The sequence below is a fragment of the Oncorhynchus keta genome, chromosome 12 (genome assembly GCF_023373465.1).
Source record: "Oncorhynchus keta strain PuntledgeMale-10-30-2019 chromosome 12, Oket_V2, whole genome shotgun sequence".
Classification (NCBI taxonomy): domain Eukaryota; kingdom Metazoa; phylum Chordata; class Actinopteri; order Salmoniformes; family Salmonidae; genus Oncorhynchus; species Oncorhynchus keta.
The window spans coordinates 39111134-39131554 of NC_068432.1; the positions used below are offsets into that span (position 1 = coordinate 39111134).

Genomic DNA, 20421 nt, shown 5'->3' on the forward strand with positions numbered 1-20421 from the left:
GGGAGATGGTTCCTCCATCGTCAGCTAAACCACCATTAGGGAGCAGATGGTTCCTCCATCGTCAGGTAAACCATCATAAGGGAGGAGATGGTTGCTCTATCGTCAGTTAAACCCCCATGAGGGAGCAGATGGTTCCTCCATCGTCAGTTAAACCCCCATAAGGGAGGAGATGGTTCCTCCATCGTCAGTTAAACCCCCATAAGGGAAGAGATGGTTCCTCCATAGTCAGTTAAACCCCCACAAGGGTGGAGATGGTTCCTCCATTGTCAGTTAAACCACCATTAGGGAGGAGATGGTTCCTCCATCGTCAGTTAAACCACCATTAGGGAGGAGATGGTTCCTCCATCGTCAGTTAAACCACCATTAGGGAGCAGATGGTTCCTCCATCGTCAGGTAAACCACCATTAGGGAGATGGTTCCACCATCGTCAGTTAAACCACCATTAGGGAGGAGATGGTTCCTCCATCGTCAGTTAAACCACCATTAGGGAGGAGATGGTTCCTCCATCGTCAGTTAAACCCCCATAAGGGAGGAGATGGTTCCTCCATCGTCAGTTAAACCCCCATTAGGGAGGAGATGGTTCCTCTATCGTCAGTTAAACCCCCATAAGGGAGGAGCTGGTTCCTCCATCGTCAGTTAAACCACCATTAGGGAGGAGATGGTTCCTCCATCGTCAGTTAAACCCCCATAAGGGAGGAGATGGTTCCTCCATCGTCAGTTAAACCCCCATAAGGGAAGAGATGGTTCCTCCATCGTCAGTTAAACCCCCACAAGGGTGGAGATGGTTCCTCCATTGTCAGTTAAACCACCATTAGGGAGGAGATGGTTCCTCCATCGTCAGTTAAACCACCATTAGGGAGGAGATGGTTCCTCCATCGTCAGTTAAACCACCATTAGGGAGCAGATGGTTCCTCCATCGTCAGGTAAACCACCATTAGGGAGATGGTTACACCATCGTCAGTTAAACCACCACTAGGGAGGAGATGGTTCCTCCATCGTCAGTTAAACCCCCATAAGGGAGGAGATGGTTCCTCTATCGTCAGTTAAACCCCCATAAGGGAGGAGATGGTTCCTCCATCGTCAGTTAAACCCCCATAAGGGAGGAGATGGTTCCTCCATCGTCAGTTAAACCCCCATAAGGGAGGAGATGGTTCCTCCATCGTCAGTTAAACCCCCATTAGGGAGGAGATGGTTCCTCCATCGTCAGTTAAACCATCATAAGGGAGATGGTTCCTCCATCGTCAGTTAAACCATCATAAGGGAGATGGTTCCTCCATCGTCAGCTAAACCACCATTAGGGAGGAGATGGTTCCTCCATCGTCAGTTAAACCATCATAAGGGAGATGGTTCCTCCATCGTCAGCTAAACCACCATTAGGGAGGAGATGGTTCCTCCATCGTCAGTTAAACCATCATAAGGGAGATGGTTCCTCCATCGTCAGTTAAACCATCATAAGGGAGATGGTTCCTCCATCTTCAGTTAAACCACCATTAGGGAGGAGATGGTTCCTCCATCGTCAGTTAAACCACCATTAGGGAGCAGATGGTTCCTCCATCGTCAGGTAAACCACCATTAGGGAGATGGTTACACCATCGTCAGTTAAACCACCATTAGGGAGGAGATGGTTCCTCCATCGTCAGTTAAACCCCCATAAGGGAGGAGATGGTTCCTCAATCGTCAGTTAAACCCCCATTAGGGAGGAGATGGTTCCTCTATCGTCAGTTAAACCCCCATAAGGGAGGAGATGGTTCCTCCATCGTCAGTTAAACCCCCATTAGGGAGGAGATGGTTCCTCCATCGTCAGTTAAACCCCCATAAGGGAGGAGATGGTTCCTCCATCGTCAGTTAAACCCCATAAGGGAGGAGATGGTTCCTCCATCGTCAGTTAAACCCCCATTAGGGAGGAGATGGTTCCTCCATCGTCAGTTAAACCATCATAAGGAGATGGTTCCTCCATCGTCAGTTAAACCATCATAAGGGACATGGTTCCTCCATCGTCAGCTAAACCACCATTAGGGAGGAGATGGTTCCTCCATCGTCAGTTAAACCATCATAAGGGAGATGGTTCCTCCATCGTCAGCTAAACCACCATTAGGGAGGAGATGGTTCCTCCATCGTCAGTTAAACCATCATAAGGGAGATGGTTCCTCCAACGTCAGTTAAACCATCATAAGGGAGATGGTTCCTCCATCGTCAGCTAAACCACCATTAGGGAGCAGATGGTTCCTCCATCGTCAGGTAAACCATCATAAGGGAGGAGATGGTTGCTCTATCGTCAGTTAAACCCCCATGAGGGAGCAGATGGTTCCTCCATCGTCAGTTAAACCCCCATAAGGGAGGAGATGGTTCCTCCATCGTCAGTTAAACCCCATAAGGGAAGAGATGGTTCCTCCATAGTCAGTTAAACCCCCACAAGGGTGGAGATGGTTCCTCCATTGTCAGTTAAACCACCATTAGGGAGGAGATGGTTCCTCCATCGTCAGTTAAACCACCATTAGGGAGGAGATGGTTCCTCCATCGTCAGTTAAACCACCATTAGGGAGCAGATGGTTCCTCCATCGTCAGGTAAACCACCATTAGGGAGATGGTTCCACCATCGTCAGTTAAACCACCATTAGGGAGGAGATGGTTCCTCCATCGTCAGTTAAACCACCATTAGGGAGGAGATGGTTCCTCCATCGTCAGTTAAACCCCCATAAGGGAGGAGATGGTTCCTCCATCGTCAGTTAAACCCCCATTAGGGAGGAGATGGTTCCTCTATCGTCAGTTAAACCCCCATAAGGGAGGAGATGGTTCCTCCATCGTCAGTTAAACCCCCATTAGGGAGGAGATGGGTCCTCCATCGTCAGTTAAACCCCCATAAGGGAGGAGATGGTTCCTCCATCGTCAGTTAAACCCCCATTAGGGAGGAGATGGTTCCTCCATCGTCAGCTAAACCACCATTAGGGAGGAGATGGTTCCTCCATCGTCAGTTAAACCATCATAAGGGAGATGGTTCCTCCATCGTCAGCTAAACCATCATTAGGGAGATGGTTCCTCCATCGTCAGCTAAACCACCATTAGGGAGCAGATGGTTCCTCCATCGTCAGGTAAACCACCATTAGGGAGATGGTTCCTCCATCGTCAGTTAAACCACCATTAGGGAGCAGATGGTTCCTCCATCGTCAGGTAAACCACCATTAGGGAGATGGTTCCTCCATCGTCAGTTAAACCACCATTAGGGAGGAGATGGTTGCTCTGAGACAAAACCAGCAGAGACCACGCAGAGATAATGATAATGACTAAAAGATAATGTTTGTTCCTAAAGGGACAGCAGCACAGGGGGGATCAAACCATTAGCATTCAAATCATGAGTCAAATTCTAAGTCATTTTATGTTTTCACTACTACCAAGACGGGGTCCTTAAATTCCATTCAGCCACGGGCTGATGTTTTCTTTAGGATGGTTGGGTTGCCAGAACATAATTAGAATTAGTAATTTGTACACTGCAGATTGACCGCAAACCAATATAGTATTTGACAAAAACAGTATTTTATGTCCAACAACGAAAATTATTATTATTTTTTTTAATGAAAACTTGGGGGGCCTAAGAAAAGCCCCCACGGCCCGCCTACACACACACATCCAACAAGATACAAACAACCAGACAACATTCTCATCCTCAGTCCCAAAGGTAAAAACAACAATCTCTCTTCCTAAAAAATACAATCATCTAAATCAGTAACCTCAAGTACTTTCATATTGAAATCATCCTCACTCATCCTCCCTCAATTACCATTCAAGAACAAATTGCCCCCTCATAGAACACAACTGCTGCAGATTGAAACACAGGGTCGAACTAAAAAACAATCAGCTAAAACATCACCATTCCATTTGAATGACGACACACAGATGTAAGAAATGTGATGCGAGGAACCAAACAACTGTGTTTACCTGGTAGTGAGAGGAGCAGACGCTGCTTGGATAGCCCTGGTGCATAGCAGCCACATCCATACCTGAACAGCTTTACCATACACTGTGGTCCTCTGTCAGAGCTCTCTCTCTCCCCCAGTACTGGTCTGTCTGTCCCAGCGGCAGGACCATCCCTCTAAATGTCAATACTGTACTATCCCAGTGTTCTCTCCCAGTGACACACACAATAAAGCAGCCTCCCTATCAATAAACCATCCGCTCCCACCCCCTAACGTGCCCGCCAGAGAGAGAGAGAGAGGTAAGAGAAAGAATGTGAATGTGTGTGTGTGTGTCGCCTGAGCACACGCTCGCTAGCTGGCTGGCTCACACACACGCTTGCACACGCAACAGAGAGGAGCAGCGCCTTCATTATGTAAGTCCCAACAGGCTCCTCTTCCCACCCTCACGCACACACTCTCTATTTCTGGCACACACAATATCACTCACTCACACTCACAGAAATGCATAATCTCTCACTCACTCAGTCACGCAATGCACACACACACACACACACACACACACACACACACACACACACACACACACACACACACACACACACACACACACACACACACACACACACACACACACACACACACACACACACACACACACACACACACACACACACACATTTACAATCTCTGCTGGACTCGAAGAGTCCCACCTTCACACTTTGTTCACAGTCGGTGGGAAAACCCTTCAATCAACCAGCCTCCCACGTCCCAACCAGTTGACTGACTGAAAGACCAACAGTTGTGATCCAGGATAGATAGGTAGATCTATGGATCGCTACATATCTGGCACTATTACAGCTCTATATTATATCTATACAGAGCATTCGTTAAGAATTCAGACCCCTTTACTTTTTCCACATTTTGTTACGTTACAGTCTTATTCTAAAATTGATTAAATAAAAATGTTCCCTCATCAATGTACATACAATACCCCATAATGACGAAGCGAAAACAGATTTTTAGAAATTGCAAATGTATTGAAAATAAAAACAGAAATTATTCAGACCCTTTGCTACGAGACTCAGAATTGAGCTTAGGTGCATCCTTTTTTATTGATGTATTTTAAATGTGATATAATTTTATATATATATATATATATAAAGTTGAAGTCGGAAGTTTACATACACTTAGGTTGGAGTCATTAAAACTTGTTTGTCAACCACTCCACAAATTTCCTATTAAAACAAGTTGGTTAGGACATCTACTTTGTGCATGACACAAGTAATTTTTCCAACAATTGTTTACAGACGGATTATTTCACTTATAATTCACTGTATCACAATTCCAGTGGGTCAGAAGTTTACATACACTAAGTTGACTGTGCCTTTTAAACAGCTTGGAAAATTCCAGAAAATGATGTCATGGCTTTAGAAGCTTCTGATAGGCTAATTGTCATCATTTGAGTCAATTGGAGGTGTACCTGTGGATGTATTTCAAGGCATACCTTCAAACTCAGTGCCTCTTTGCTTGACAGCATGGGAAAATCAAAGGAAATTAGCCAAGACCTCAGAAAAACAATTGTAGACCTCCACAAGTCTGGTTCATCCTTAAGAGCAATTTCCAAACACCTGAAGGTACCACGTTCATCTGTACAAACAATAATACGCAAGGATAAACACCATCAGCCATCATACCGCTCAGGAAGGAGTCGCGTTCTGTCTCCTAGAGATTAATGTACATTGGTGCGAAAAGTGCAAATCAATCCCAGAACAACAGCAAAGGACCTTGTGAAGATGCTGGAGGAAACAGGTACAAAAGTATCTATATCCACAGTAAAAACGAGTCCTTTATGGACAAGGAAGAAGCCACTGCTCCAAAAACCACCATAAAAAAGCCAGACTACAGTTTGCAACTGCACATGTGGACAAAGATCATACTTTTTGGAGAAATGTCCTCTGGTCTGATGAAACAGAAATAGAACTGTTTGGCCATAATTACCATTGTTATGTTTGGAGGAAAAAGGGGAAGGTTTGCAAGCCGAAGAACACCATCCCAACCGTGAAGCACAGGGGTGGCAGCATCATGTTGTGGGGGTGCTTTGCTGCAAGAGGGACTGGTGCACTTCACAAAACAGATGGCATCATGAGGAAGGACAATTATGTGGATATTTTTTATTTTTTTTATTCCACCTTTCTTAAACCAGTTAGGCAAGTTGAGAACAAGTTGTAATTTACAATTGCGACCTGGCCAAGATAAAGCAAAGCAGTTCGACACATACAACAGAGTTACACATGGAGTAAAAAAAACATACAGTCAATAATATAGTAGAAAAAGAAGTCTATATACGATGTGAGCAAATGAGGTGAGATAAAGGGAGGTAAAGGCAAAAAAAAGGCCATGGTGACGAAGTAAATACAATATAGCAAGTAAAACACTGGAATGGTAGATTTGCAGTGGAAGAATAGTAGAAATAAAAAAAGGAGAAATAAAAATAATGGGGTGCAAAGGAGCAAAATAAATAAATAAATACAGTAGGGGAAGAGGGAGTTGTTTGGGCTAAATTATAGATGGGCTATGTACAGGTGCAGTAATCTGTGAGCTGCTCTGACAGCTGGTGCTTAAAGCTAGTGAGGGAGATAAGTGTTTCCAGTTTCAGAGATTTTTGTAGTTCGTTCCAGTCATTGGCAGCAGAGAACTGGAAGGAGGCGGCCAAAGGAAGAATTGGTTTTGGGGGTGACCAGAGAGATATACCTGCTGGAGCGCGTGCTACAGGTGGGTGCTGCTATGGTAACCAGCGAGCTTAGGTAAGGGGGGACTTTACCAAGCAGGGTCTTGTAGATGACTTGGAGCCAGTGGGTTTGGCGACGAGTATGAAGCGAGGGCCAGCCAACGAGAGCATACAGGTCGCAATGGTGGGTAGTATATGAGGCTTTAGTGACAAAACAGATGGCACTGTGATAGACTGCATCCAATTTATTGAGTAGGGTATTGGAGGCTATTTTGTAAATGACATTGCCGAAGTCGAGGATTGGTACGATGGTCAGTTTTATGAGGGTATGTTTGGCAGCATGAGTGAAGGATGCTTTGTTGCGAAATAGGAAGCCAATTCTAGATTTAACTTTGGATTGGAGATGTTTGATGTGAGTCTGGAAGGAGAGTTTACAGTCTAACCAGACACCTAGGTATTTGTAGTTGTCCACATATTCTAAGTCAGAGCCGTCCAGAGTAGTCATGCTGGACAGACAGGCAAGTGCAGGCAGCGATCGGTTGAAGAGCATGCATTTAGTTTTACTTTAAGTATTTAAGAGCAGTTGGAGGCCACAGAAGGAGAGTTGTATGGCATTGAAGCTCGTCTGGAGGGATGTTAACACAGTGTCCAAAGAAGGGCCAGAAGTATACAGAGTGGTTTCGTCTGCGTAGAGGTGGATCAGAGACTCACCAGCAGCAAGAGCGTATACAGAGATGTATACAGAGAAGAGAGTCGGCCCAAGAATTGAACCCTGTGGCACCCCCATAGAGACTGCCAGAGGCCCGGACAACAGGCCCTCCGATTTGACACACTGAACTATATCAGAGAAGTAGTTGGTGAACCAGGCGAGGCATTTGAGAAATTTGAGAAACCAAGGCTATCGAGTCTGCCGATGAGGATGTGGTGATTGACAGAGTCGAATGCCTTGGCCAGGTCAATGAATACGGTTGCACAGTATTGTTTCTTACCGATGGCGGTTAAGATATTGTTTAGGATCTTGAGCGTGGCTGAGGTGCACCCATGACCAGCTCTGAAACCAGATTGCATAGAAGGTGCGGTGGGATTCAAATGGTCGGTAATCTGTTTGTTGACTTGGCTTTCGTTAGCTAACACAACGTGCCATTTGAACACAGGAGTGATGGTTGCTGATAAATGGGCCTCTGTATGCCTATGTAGATACTCCATAAAAATCTGCTGCTTCCAGCTACAATAGACATTTACAACATTAACAATGTCTACACTGTATTTCTGATCAATTTGATGTTATTTTAATGGACAAAAAATGTGTTTTTAAGTGACCCCAAACTTCTGAATGGTAGTGTAGGTAGACGACGTAATTACGGCACGAAAAATACACGGCTTTCCTAACCTAGCCCACAATGTCTGCTGACATTTATAATGGAATTCATTGCCTTTGACAATCAGCCGTTCTCTGTTGTGGATGATTTTGGCTTTCGCCGACTGGTAGAGCACCTCAAGCCCCGGTACACACTACCAAGTATGCGCAATTTTTTTTATTTTGCCCTACCGGATTTACACAGTATTGTTGAAACGCACATCCATGAGCTACTTGCTATGGGCGTCACTGCTAATTAGCTTCACGACTGACATTTGGACCAGCGATGTCAGCCCCATGAGCATGCAGAGTCTGACAGCACAGTGGGTCGACAAGGATTTCGTACTGAGGAAAGCCATATTGCATGCTCAAGAATGTGCTGGTTCTCATACGGCTGCTGCCTTTTCAATGGCATTTGAGAACATGTTTGAAACTTGAAAAATCCTCAAGAACAATGTACACGCTGTGCTACGTGATAATGCACGTAACATTAAAAACGCTTTGGAAAAATGCACAAACGTTGCAACTGGCTGTGAACGAAGGTGAAAAAGTCAAGCGGTCTGAATACTTCCCGAATGCACTGCATAAAGGTAAAGAGAAGGTTGCCTCCCTCCAGTTTTATTAGCAGCATTTCTATCTCGGAGCATACACAGATTTAGACCCCCCCCCCCCAATCAGAAAGTATTCATCTCAAAGATCAACCAATGCTTTTCAAAGATAAGCAAATCACACAGGTTGCTTCTCAAAGAGGCAAAATAGCGATCGCTGGGTCTGTATGGTATGGTATACCATACAGACCAACACTGTTGCTCCATAAAACTGACAAGCATATAGTCACTGTCTGATGAAAACCTCTCACCTCCAAAACAAACGTTTCAGGATTTTTTGTTTTAACTTCTTGGTGACAGGGGGCAGTATTGAGTAGCTTGGATGAATAAGGTGCCCAGAGTAAACTGCCTGCTACTCTGTCACAGATGCTAATATATGCAAATTATTAGTAGTATTGGATTGAAAACACTCTGAAGTTTCTAAAACTATTTGAATGATGTCTGAGTATAACAGCGAGAAAAGAGCAGCAGGTATATCGCTCCAGCGGGTATATCTCTCTAGTCACCCCCAAAACCAATTCTTTCTTTGGCCGCCTCTCCTTCCAGTTTTCTGCTGCCAATGACTGGAACGAACTACAAAAATCTCTGAAACTGGAAACACTTATCTCCCTCACTAGCTTTAAGCACCAACTGTCAGAGCAGCTCACAGATTACTGCACCTGTACATAGCCCACCTATAATTTAGCCCAAACAACTACCTCTTTCCCAACTATTTAATTCATTTATTTATTTTGCTCCTTTGCACCCCATTATTTTTATTTCTACTTTGCACATTCTTCCATTGCAAAACTACCATTCCAGTGTTTTACTTGCTATATTGTATTTACTTTGCCACCATGGCCTTTTTTGCCTTTCCCTCCCTTCTCACCTCATTTGCTCACAATGTATATAGACTTGTTTATCGTGTGTCGTTGTATCTGTCGAACTGCTTTGCTTTATCTTGGCCAGGTCGCAATTGTAAATGAGAACTTGTTCTCAACTTGCCTACCTGGTTAAATAAAGGTGAAATAATAATTAAAAAAATTAAAACTGAGACAAATCCAACCAGGAAGTGGGAAATCTGAGGTTTGTAGTTTAATTTAAGTGATTGCCTAGCCAATATGCTGTGTCTTTGGGGCCAGATTGCACTTCCCAAGGCTTCCAGCAGATGTCAATAGTCTTTAGAAAGTTGTTTGAGGCTTCTATTGTGGAAGGGTGTCGAATAAGAGCTGTTTCAACAAGTGGACTAGGCTGAGATCAATCAGTTGTTTACTGCGCGGTCACGCGGGCGCGCCGTTCCTTCTATTTCCTCTGTAATGAATACACTATTGTCCTAGTTGGAATATTATTGAAGATTTATTATAAAAAGACCCTAAGGAGTGATTGTAAACTGTCGTAGCAGAATGAGAATTAGTTAGGTAACATTGATAAATAAGCATATTTATGAAAGTAGATAAAAGATGTTATGTGGGAAAAGTCACTTGGGGCCCAGAGAGGGGCGAGGTCAGGCTTGTCTTTTATCTGTCTGGTAATATGCAGAATATCAGAAAGGGAGAAGTCAGAATTGAACAGTGTCTTCCAATGTATCTGTTAAACCATGTGAAGGGCTCCACAATGTCTCTGTACCAGTCACTCCCCTCTGTGAGTATATCCAGGGGGGTGTATTTGAGATGGGGGGTATCTAGAATGGACAATTGATATATGCCATTGGACGAGGTAATGTTTTGGTACTAAGAAGTACCAGGGACGAGATTACAATCTCGGTTTAGGAGACCAAACTGAACAATAATTTATAGCTAATGCTATCTGGCTATGGGATACTCCTCTTTCAAGTAAAAGGCACTTTGTGAAGTTCCTAAGATCTGTGGTTCGTCATTGTGAGTTGAGAGGGGTGGATCTTTGCTATAAAAGATCTCAGTTTCCATTTTGTAAGCACTCTCAGAGAATTAATTTATAGACACTGAATTGATCTGAGAGTCACAGGGCTATGGTGAAGCTCATATAGTATTAAAAGATTACGTTTAAAATATAACTCTGACTTGTGTGTGGTTTGTAAACTCTCCTTTCACTTAGTAATACAGGAAATTACCACGACAAAACATCTTTTGACATGTTTCTACAAACAGTAATGGAACTCTTGACTTTTCGTCTGGATTTTGCACTCGCGCATTGTGCCTTTGGAATAGTGAACTAAAACGTGCGAACAAAAGGGAGGTATTTGGACATAAATATGGACGTAAACGAACAAAACAAACATTTCTTGTGGAAGTGGGAGTCCTGGGAGTGCATTCCGACGAAGATCAGCAAAGGTAAGATCAGCAGATATGGCTTGTTTATGTGGCTGACCGCTATTCTCAGATTATTGAATATTGTGCTTTTGCCGTAAAGCTTTTTTGAAATCTGACACAGCAGTTGCATTAAGAACAAGTTTATCTTTAATTCTATGTATCTTTCATCAAAGTTTATGATGAGTATTTATGTTATTTGATGTGGCTCTGCAATTTCTCCGGATGTTTTGGAGGCATTTCTGAACATGGCGCCAATGTAAACTGAGGTTTTTGGATATAAATATGAACTTGATCGAACAAAACATACATGTATTGTGTAACATTGAGTCCTAGGAGTGTCATCTGATGAAGATCGTCAAAGGTTAGTGATTAATTGTATCTATATTTCTGCTTTTTGTGACACCTCTCTTTGGTTGAAAAATGGCTGAATGCTTTCTGTGACTAGTTGCTGACCTAACATAATGATATGTTCTGCTTTCGCCGAAAAGCCTTTTTGAAATCGGACACTGTGGTTGGATTAACGAGAAGTGTATCTTTAAAATGGTGTAAAATGCTTGTATGGTTGAGGAATTTTAATTATGAGATTTCTGTTGTTTTGAATTTGGCTCCCTGCAATTTCACTGGCTGTTGGCGAGGTGGGACGCTAGCGTCCCGAACGATCCCGGAAAGGTTCAATCACATTTTCCCATTAACAAACGTACAATTATAAAACTTTAGAATCTATTTTGAATACATTTTCTTGGTCACAGAGTCATGAAATGTTCCGAGTACATTGAGGGGAGTTACCACTTTCAATAAATGTAAAAAAGATAAGAAAAATTGGCAAAAATGGAGTTACGAGGTTTTCATCAGACAGTGACGATATACAGTAGTCTACACATGAGTGTGTGTACAAGCAATGTAATGTTCTGCCTATCCATGCATGGGGCACACACACAGCTGCCGGGGCTCACACTGACATATGCACGATTACATCACATCCTGCGGGTGAAGAGGAGAGCGAGGGCAGTAAGAGCATCGCAGCACTTAAAATAACTTGTTAGAATAAGAGTGAGTTTGAGAGAGTGAAAGAGAGAGAACAAGAAAGAGAGTGTGTGTGTGTGGCTAAGCACCCTACACTAAAATAAAACCACTGCTCTCCAACAGCCTCTCTATTTAAAGGGATTTTTCTAATCTCATCAGCACCACATCGGATCCCTCTTCAAGATGGACCTCTTTAACGACTCTTTCAGACTCCTTTCAGTATCCCTATTCCTTATATTCAAAAGACTCAGGCATTTTCAAAACGTCTGTGTTATATTTTGCGGCTAAGCCAGTCATGTATTTCGCAGCTGAGCTGAATAATTACACCATTGAGAGCATCCTAACTGGCTGCATCACCCCTTGGTATGGCAACTGCTTGGCATCCGACCGCAAGACGCTACATATGGTAGTGGGTACGGCCCAGTACATCACTGAGTCCGAGCTCCCTGCCATCCAGGACCTCTATACAAGGCAGTGTCAGAGGAAGGCCTTAAAAATGGTCAAAAACTCCAGCCACCCAAGTCGTACACTGACCCTTTCTGCACTAACTCTTTTGACTCATCAGATATGCTGCTGCTACTGTTTATTATCCATCCTGTTGCCTAGTCACTTTATCCCTACTTATACATTGCATTAAAAAGTATTCACACCCCTCGACTTTTTCCACATGTTGTTGCGTTGCATCCTGAATGTAAAATGTATAAAAAATAGATTTTTTTTTGTCACTGACCTACACACAATACCCCCCTAATGTCAAAGTGGAATTATGTTTTTTGAAGATTTTTTTTTTTTACAAATTAATAGCTTAAGTGTTATGGCAAGCCTACGTTCAGGAGTAAAATGTGCTTAACAAGCCACATAATAAGTGTGCAATAATAGTGTTTAACATGATATTTGAATGACTACCTCATTCATCTCTGTACCCCACACATACAATTATCTGTAAGGTCCCTCAGTCGAGCAATGAATTTCAAACACAGAAAAAAAGACAAAGACCAGGGACGTTTTCCAATGCCTCGTAAAGAAGGCCACTACTGGTAGATGGGTGAAACAAATACAACAGACAATGAGTATCCCTTTGAGCATGGTGAAATGACTAATTACACTTTAGATGGTGTATCAATACACCCAGTCACTACAAAGACACAGGCGACCTTCCTAACTCAGTTGCCGGAGAAGAAGGAAACCGCTCAGGGATTTCACCATTAGGCCAATGGTGAGTTTAAAACAGTTACAGAGTTTAATGGCTGTGATAGGAGAAAACTGAGGATGGATCAACATTATATTTACTCCACAATACTAACCTAACTGACAGAGTGAAAAGAAGGAAGCCTGTACAGAATAGAAAAATGTGGCAAAGCAATTAACTTTTTGTCCTGATAGAGTGTGTTATGTTTGGGGCAAATCCAATACAACACATTACTGAGTACCACTCTCCATATTTTCAAGTATAGTGGTGGCTGGATCATGTAATGGTTATGCTTGTAATCCTGAAGGACTGGGGAGTTTTTCAGGATATAAAAAAATTAACTGAATGGAGCGAAGCACAGGCAAAATCCTAGAGGAAAACCTTGTTCAGTCTGCCTTCCAACAGACACTGGGAGAAGGAATCACCTTTTAGCAGGACAATAACCTACAACACAAGGCCAAATCTACACTGGAGTTGTTACCAAGAAGACAGTTAATGTTCCTGAGTGGCCGAGTGACAGTTTTGCCTTAAATCTGATTCAAAATCTATGGCAAGGCCTGAAAATGGTTGTCTAGCATTGATCAACAACCAATTTGGCAGAGCTTGAAGAATTTTTAAAAGAATAATGGGAAAATGTTGCACAGGTATGGAAAGCTCTTAGAGACTTACCCAGAAAGACTCACAGCTGTAATCGCTGCCAAAGGTGCTTCTACAAAGTATTGACACAGGGATGTCATGAGAGATTTCTTTATTTCATTTTCTGTAAATTTGCTTAAATTTCCTAAAACATGTTTTCACTTTGTCATTTATGGGATATTGTGTGTAGATGGGTGAGAACAAAAATATATTTGATACATTTTGAATTCAGGCTGTAATACAACAAAATGTGGAAGTTCGCCAAATACAGGTGTGCCAACCTTGTAGCGTCATACCCAAGAAGACTTGAGGCTGTAATCGCTGCCAAAGGTGCTTCAACAAAGTACTGAGTAAAGGGTCTGAAAACTTTGGGGTCTTGTGTTGTAGATTGATGAGGAGAAAAAAAAACTATTTAATCCATTTTAGAATAAGGCTGTAACGTCACAAAATGTGGAAAAAGTGAAGGGGTCTGAAAACTTTCAGAATGCCCAGTATTTACCTCTTTTACCCCAGCACATCGACTCACTAATGATACCCCTACAGATGTAGAATCTTTTAAAAAACTTTTTTTTACGCCTTTTTCTCCCCAATTCCGTGGTATCCAATCAGTAGTTACAGTCTTGTCTCATCGCTGCAACTCCTATACGGACTCGGGAGGCAAAGGTCGGAGGAGGCGAAATACCGTACACCTGGCGACCGTGTCAGCAAGCACTGCGCCTGGCCCAGCCACAGGAGTCGCTAGTGCGCGATGGGACAAGGACATCCCTGCCAGCCAAACCCTCCCCTAACCCGGACGACGTAACAAACTGGATCAAATTAAGATCCTACATCTGTAGATAGCCCGCCTTGCAAGGCGGTACGCCCCCTGCCTAAGACTGAGTGAGAGAAATTAGGGAGAGGTACTAATAGTTCATTACTAGATTAGGACAGTAGAACAGAAGGAATGGCTCAGTTCAGATCAGAACTGGAAACTACACCCACAGTCACTCACAAAGCAATTCACTCCCCAGATTATGAGTGTGTGTATTGCCCTCTAATCTGTTTCCCTGCGGTCATCAGACTAACCATCTGGAGCACACAGACACAGCTAGCATGGCTGGGTCACTATGTCCAGAGAGAGGGGGTGAGGAGATTTTATTTGTATTTAACTAGGCAAGTCAGTTAAGAACAAATTCTTATTTACAATGCCAGCCTAGGAACAGTGTGTTAACTGCCTTGTTCAGGGGCAGAACAAGATGCATTGACAGAGAGAAAGAGTGGAGAGAAAGAGTGGATGGATGAAGGGAGAGTTGAGGAGAGGGGTAATAAGATATTTAGAAGGGGGCAATAGGGGGGGGGAGAGTGAGAGACAGAGCGAGAGAGAGAAAGATATATAGATATATACAGTGGGGCAAAAAAGTATTTAGTCAGCCACCAATTGTGCAAGTTCTCCCACTTAAAAAGATGAGAGAGGTCTGTAAGTTTCATCATAGGTACACTTCAACTATGACAGACAAAATTAGAAAAAAAATCCAGAAAATCACATTGTAGGATTTTTAATGAATTTATTTGTAAATTATGGTGGAAAATAAGTATTTGGTCAGTAACAAAATTTTATCTCAATACTTTGTTATATACACTTTGTTAGCAATGACAGAGGTCAAAGGTTTTCACACACTGTTGCTGGTATTTTGGCCCATTCCTCCATGCAAATCTCCTCGAGAGCAGCGATGTTTTGGGGCTGTTGCTGGGCAACACAGACTTTCAACTCCCTCCAAAGATTTTCTATGGGGTTGAGATCTGGACACTGGCTAGGCCACTCCAGGACCTTGAAATGCTTCTTACGAAGCCACTCCTTCATTGCCCGGGCAGTGTGTTTGGGATCATCATGCTGAAAGACCCAGCCACGTTTCATCTTCAATGCCCTTGCTGATGGAAGGAGATTTTCACTCAAAATCTCACAATACATGGCCCCATTCATTCTTTCCTTTACACGGATCAGTCGTCCTGGTCCCTTTGCAGAAAAACAGCCCCAAAGCATGATGTTTCCACCCCCATGCTTCACAGTAGGTATGGTGTTCTTTGGATGCAACTCAGCATTCTTTGTCCTCCAAACACGACGAGTTGAGTTTTTACCAAAAACTTATATTTTGGTTTCATCTGACCATGTGACATTCTCCCAATCTTCTTCTGGATCATCCAAATGCTCTCTAGCAAACTTCAGACGGGCATGGACATGTACTGGCTTAAGCAAGGGGACACATCTGGCACTGCAGGATTTGAGTCCCTGGCGGCGTAGTGTGTTACTGAACCCGGGTCTCCGGAGTGAGAAACAGTCACTTAACCAATTGAGCCACGAATAGTCGGCAGAACCCAGAAGATGAGGCAGACACAGCAGTACTTGAGACAGTGTATTTAATGAAGTAAAAAGTGAAGTCCTTCAGGAAAACATGAAACTCCACAACCTCAAAAGGAATTCCACAAGAACAAAGGTAATCCTCCAAGACAAAAAGGTAAATCCACAAGGTGGTAGGTATAGCATAAAAAGCCTCAAAAGATACTCAAAAATAAATAAACAATAACAAAAAAAGGAATTCCACAAGAGAGTCCACCGGGATCAACAAGAGTTCACAGAATACTAGGGCTGGGTGCTAACATACAAACACAGAGCAAAGAACTGAGTAAAACTAAGGGTTTAAATACAATCAGGGGAAACGAGGCACAGGTGCAAATAATAATGGGGATTAAGGGAAAACAAAAGGTCAAAAAGCACAATGGGGGCATCTAGTGACCAAAAACCGGAACAACCCTGGCCAAATCCTGACAACTGATGGTAGGCTTTGTTACTTTGGTCCCAGCTCTCTGCAGGTCATTCACTAGGTCCCCCCGTGTGGTTCTGGGATTTTTGCTCACCGTTCTTGTGATCATTTTGACCCCATGGGGTGAGATCTTGCGTGGAGTCCCAGATCAAGGGAGATTATCAGTGGTCTTGTATGTCTTCCATGTCCTAATAATTGCTCCGACAGTTGATTTCTTCAAACCAAGCTGCTTACCTATTGCAGATTCAGTCTTCCCAGCCTGGTGCAGGTCTACAATTTTGTTTCTGGTGTCCTTTGACAGCTCTTTGGTCTTGGCCATAGTGGAGTTTGGAGTGTGACTGTTTGAGGTTGTGGACAGGTGTCTTTTATACTGATAAAAAGTTAAAACAGGTGCCATTAATACAGGTAACAAGTGGAGGACAGAGGAGCCTCTTAAAGAAGAAGTTACAGGTCTGTGAGAGCCAGAAATCTTGCTTGTTTGTAGGTGACCAAATACTTATTTTCCACCATCATTTGCAAATAAATTCATAAAAAATCCTACAATGTGATTTTCTGGATTTTTTCTCTCTCATTTTGTCTATCATAGTTGAAGTGTACATATGATGAAAATTACAGGCCTCTCTCATCTTTTTAAGTGGGAGAACTCGCACAATTGGTGGCTGACTAAATACTTTTTTGCCCCACGGTAGGTAGGTAGGTAGGTAGGTAGGTAGGTAGATACTGTTTGCTGATGATCTGGTGCTTCTGTCACCAACCAAGGAGTGCCTACAGCAGCACCTAGATATTCTGCACAGATTCTGCCAGACCTGGGCCCTGACAGTAAATCTCAGTAACACCAAAATAATGGTGTTCCAAAAAAGGTCCAGTCGCCAGAACCACAAATACAAATTCTATCTAGACACCAGAGCACACAAAAAACTATACATACCTTGGCCTAAACATCAGCGCCACAGGTAACTTCCACAAAGCTGTGAACTATCTGAGAGAGAAGGCAAGAAGGGCATTCTATGCAATCAAAAGGAACATAAAATTCAACATACCAATTAGGATCTGGCTAAAACCACTTGAATCAGTTATGGAACCCATTGCCTTTTATGGTTGTGAGGTCTGGGGTCCTCTTCCCAACCAAGAATTCACAAAATGGGACAAACACCAAATTGATACTCTGCACACAGAATTCTGCAAACATATCCTCCGTGTACAATGTAGAACACCAAATAGAGCAGAATTTGGCCGATACCCGCTAATTATCAACATCCAGAAAAGAGACGTTAAATTCTACAACCACCTAAAAGGAAACGATTCCCAAACCTTCCATAACAAAACCATCAACTACAGAGAGATGAACCTGGAGAAGAGTCCCCTAAGCAAGCTGGTCCTGGGTCTCTGTTCACAAACACAAACACACCCCACAGAGCCCCAGGACAGCAACACAATTAGACCCAACCAAATCATGAGAAAACAAAAAGATAATTACTTGACACATTGGAAAGAATTAACAAAAAAACTGAGCAAACTAGAATGCTATTTGGCCCTAAACAGAGAGTACACAGTGACAGAATACCTGACCACTGTGACTGACCCAAACTTAAGGAAATTTTTGTACAGACTCAGCGAGCATAGCCTTGCTATTGAGAAAGGCCGCCGTAGGCAGACATGGCTCTCAAGAGAAGACAGGCTATGTGCACACGGCCCACAAAATGAGGTGGAAACTGAGCTGCACTTCCTAACTTCCTGCCAAATGTATGACCATATTAAAGACACATATTTCCCTCAGATTACACAGACACACAAAGAATTCGGAAAAAAACTGATTTTGATAAACTCCCATATCTATTGGGTGAAATACCACAGTGTGCCATCACAGCAGCAAGATTTGTGACCTGTTGCCACAAGAAAAGGTCAACCAGTGAAGAACAAACACCATTGTAAATACAACCCATATTTATGCTTATTTATTTTCCCTTTGGTACTTTAATAATTTGTACAGTGTTAAAACACTGTATATATACATAATATGACATTTGTAATGTCTTTATTCTTTTGAAACTTCGGTATGTGTAATGTTTACTGTTCATTTTTATTGTTTATTTCACTTTGTATATTATCTACCTCACTTGCTTTGACAATGTTAACATATGTTTCCCATGCCAATAAAGCCCCTTGAATTGAATTGGAGTATTTTATTCATGAGCCTAGGAGTATTTTATGCATGACTATGTGGTGACCAGACAGTCATACAACACTGTATGTAATACTCAAGTGAATATAAAACAATAGGTCCTCAGGACACACACACACACAGACACATATGAAGTTCACATAAGCACACATATGAACGCATTAAAGCCTACTTTACATCAGAGATATGACAAACTGACTTTTCATTGCAGCTACCCCCATCCTCACCTGAGCCTCTAGCGCCGTCTTCTCAATGATCAGCTGCTCCTGTGAGTGGGCGGTCCTCTCTGATGACTCAGCAGCCTGGGGGAGGGGACATGTTTAGTAAACATGATATCATTTATTTTGATCTATAACTAACGTTTGTTTAAAACTATCGATCTTTACTACAAACCGACCATTGGTACAAGTCCCATTAATAATACATAATGCTTACTCTAAAGGTATAAAACCAATGAATCATTCTACAAGATGCCTAAATCCACAAGAACAGCCTCTTAAAAGGTTCATTGAAAGTTCATTGTTAAAACTTAATTTGAAATAATACATCTTTAATAATGAACTATGGTGGAACATTAACTAGTCATTTAGTTATATAAACATTACATAAAGTAGATGCCTGCCTGCATATTAAAGAGACATGGAAAAGGTTTGTCACGTGTGTGTGTGTGCCTGTGTGTGTGTGTGTGCCTGTGTGTGTGTGTGTGCCTGTGTGTGTGTGTGTGTGCCTGTGTGTGTGTGTGTGCCTGTGTGTGTTTGTGTGTGCCTGTGTGTGTTTGTGTGTGCCTGTGTGTGTGTGTGTGTGTGTGTGTGTGTGTGTGTGTGTGTGTGTGTGTGTGTGTGTGTGTGTGTGTGTGTGTGTGTGTGTGTGTGTGTGTGTGCCTGTGTGTGTGTGTGTGTGTGTGTGTGTGCCTGTGTGTGTGTGTGCCTGTGTGTGTGTGTGTGTGTGTGTGTGTGTGTGTGTGCCTGTGTGTGTGTGTGTGTGTGTGTGTGTGTGTGTGTGTGTGTGTGTGTGTGTGTGTGCCTGTGTGTGTGCCTGTGTGTGTGTGTGCCTGTGTGTGCGTGTGCCTGTGTGCCTGTGTGCCTGTGTGTGTGTGTGTGTGTGCCTGTGTGCCTGTGTGTGTGTGTGTGTGTGCCTGTGTGTGTGTGTGTGTGTGTGTGTGTGTGTGTGTGTGTGTGTGTGTGTGTGTGTGTGTGTGTGTGTGTGTGTGTGTGTTAGTCATGTATTTATTTTGACATCGTTAAGCTAGCCTGCAGCCATAGCTTCAGCCTCAGAGATCAAGCTTCAGCCTCAGAGATCAAGCTTCAGCCTCAGAGATCAAGCTTCAGCCTCAGAGATCAAGCTTCAGCCTCAGAGATCAAGCTTCAGCCTCAGAGATCAAGCTTCAGCCTCAGAGATCTCGCTTCAGCCTCAGAGATCTCGCTTCAGCCTCAGAGATCTCGCTTCAGCCTCAGAGATCTCGCTTCAGCCTCAGAGATCTAGCTTCAGCCTCAGAGATCTAGCTTCAGCCTCAGAGATCTAGCTTCAGCCTCAGAGATCTAGCTTCAGCCTCAGAGATCTAGCTTCAGCCTCAGAGATCTAGCTTCAGCCTCAGAGATCTAGCTCAGCTTCGGTGGGTCTGGATGAATATCATGTTACCTTGTGCATCACAGCTGTTGTTTTCAAGCATACATCATGCTACAAACATTACATATACACATTTCCACCTGCACATATACAGGC

At 43.0% G+C, this 20421-nt stretch overlaps 1 protein-coding gene across 4 annotated transcripts in view; it reads right to left on the reverse strand.

Annotated features, from left to right (window-relative positions):
- The window catches only part of LOC118391607 (CAP-Gly domain-containing linker protein 1), a 70090-nt gene that overhangs the window by 22076 nt on the left and 27593 nt on the right, over window positions 1-20421 (reverse strand). For all 4 annotated transcript variants that reach the window (XM_052458235.1, XM_052458236.1, XM_052458234.1 and 1 more), the window contains one exon: window positions 18927-19001. In XM_052458235.1, coding sequence (XP_052314195.1) covers window positions 18927-19001 — 75 coding nt within the window. The remainder of the gene's footprint in view (window positions 1-18926; window positions 19002-20421) is intronic.